The sequence below is a fragment of the Aplysia californica genome, unplaced genomic scaffold (assembly GCF_000002075.1).
Source record: "Aplysia californica isolate F4 #8 unplaced genomic scaffold, AplCal3.0 scaffold00075, whole genome shotgun sequence".
NCBI lineage: Eukaryota > Metazoa > Mollusca > Gastropoda > Aplysiida > Aplysiidae > Aplysia > Aplysia californica.
Window position 1 is genome coordinate 356876 of NW_004797345.1, and position 1654 is coordinate 358529.

The following is a 1654-nucleotide window of genomic DNA, read 5'->3' on the forward strand; positions in this document are numbered from 1 at the left end:
GGGGGCCTAAACCTCTTTTATGTCCATATAAAAACACATTTCCGTGAGAATTTTACTGCAAAACATTGATTAAAGGCACAAAATATGTCTTTTTTCTGTTTTTAAGGACATTTAGCTATTGGAGTTACCAAACTCTGGCGGCCATTTTTTCGCTAAATTAACTATTGAAACCAGGCGACCTCACTTCCTTCAATCGCAAATATCTTGAGTTCTATTCATGATAGATGGATATTTATTTCCCTGGAAGCAAGGCAAATAAATCAGTTTTTAGATGATACCAATAACTCCACATGCCCAGAATTTGACGAGCGCCTGATTCCACTGCGTCGTGACACATATTTCTCCTCGCAGGAATCGAAACAGGGTCTTCTGTGTGCGGCAGCGAAACGTCTAATCGCTACACCACAGACCTTAACGGGCTGAGTCAAATCAGTCAACCTCCTAAATCATCTAAACTGGATAGAAGTAAATTTTGAATACCCCTGCACCGCCTTTTCTCAAAATGGATTGTAAGCGTCTTTCATGTATGACGTCACATCAACCCAATTGTAGTCCCTTGAAGAGTGAAGACTCCGGATGTGGGTAATAGGTCATGTAAGCTCCAAATGGAGTGTTTAAATTTACTTTTACTCTATTTTACTCTAATCTGTGTCGAGGGTAAATTATCATCACCATCATCATCATCATCATCATCATCATCATCATCATCATCATTGTAAAGAGAGAATTAAAAATAAGGTTGAGACTTGGTGGGATTTCCAAAATATAATACATAATCAGTTAAACGTTTCGCCGTATGGCTTCATCATGAACATCCGAAATTGTTCTCTCATCATCATCATCCGGTGATAGATATACGACAGACATCGGCGATCATGGTTCTCCATTCATTCCTTTGCTCGGATGCTCTAAAACAAAGCTACGATTCCCTGATCTTTCGCTGTTACCCATTCGTTTAGGTTCCCTGAGTAGGTTGTTCTGGGCCTACCCCTGCCTGGTTTGCCTTCAATTTTGCCAGTGAGAGTTAGATGTTCAAGACCCTTATGTCTATTCAGGTGTCCCAAAAACGGCATTTATTGTCGTTTCCTGATTGTTTTCAACATTGAGAGTCCCACATGGGCTTCAACAAGCACTACCTCATTTAATTTCTTTTCCTTCCACGATACTCTTAGCAGTCTCCTAAGAAACCAAATCATCACCAACTTGGTGTATTTCTCAGGCACCATAGAGTCTTTAAGTGACTACGACGTAGACAAAAACCGGATGCCCGATACCGTGACCTTGACCTTAGAGGTCACGGACAAAGGGGACCTGAAGGACCAGACCGAGGTCACCCTGAATGTCTTGGACGCCAACGACAACCGGCCAAAGATCAGAGACGTGAGCAAGTCTTTCACTGTCACCGAGTGTACTTCTCCAGGTGAGGGGGCGAGGGTGAGGAGGGTTCTGGTTAGTGTTGGTTCTGGTGCTGTTAGGTGAGGGAAGGAGAGAGAGAGAAAGAGAGAGAGAGAGAGAGAGAGAGAGAGAGAGAGAGAGTGGGGTGGAGTGAGAGAGACAGACAGATAGAGAGACAGAGAGAGACAGAGAGAGTGGTGGTGGAAGTGAGAGAGAGACAGACGGAGAGAGAGGGGGAGTGAGAGAGAGATAGAAAGAG

The 1654-nt window shown here is 43.5% G+C and overlaps 1 protein-coding gene across 1 annotated transcript in view; it reads left to right on the plus strand.

The window, feature by feature from the left end:
* LOC101851933 (protocadherin-1) overlaps positions 1 to 1420 on the plus strand; it is a gene marked incomplete at its 3' end in the record, with an annotated part of 38344 nt that extends 36924 nt beyond the window's left edge. The window contains 1 exon segment of the mRNA XM_013080105.2: positions 1220 to 1420. Coding sequence (XP_012935559.1) covers positions 1220 to 1420 — 201 coding nt within the window.
* Between the last annotated feature and the right edge of the window lie 234 nt (positions 1421 to 1654).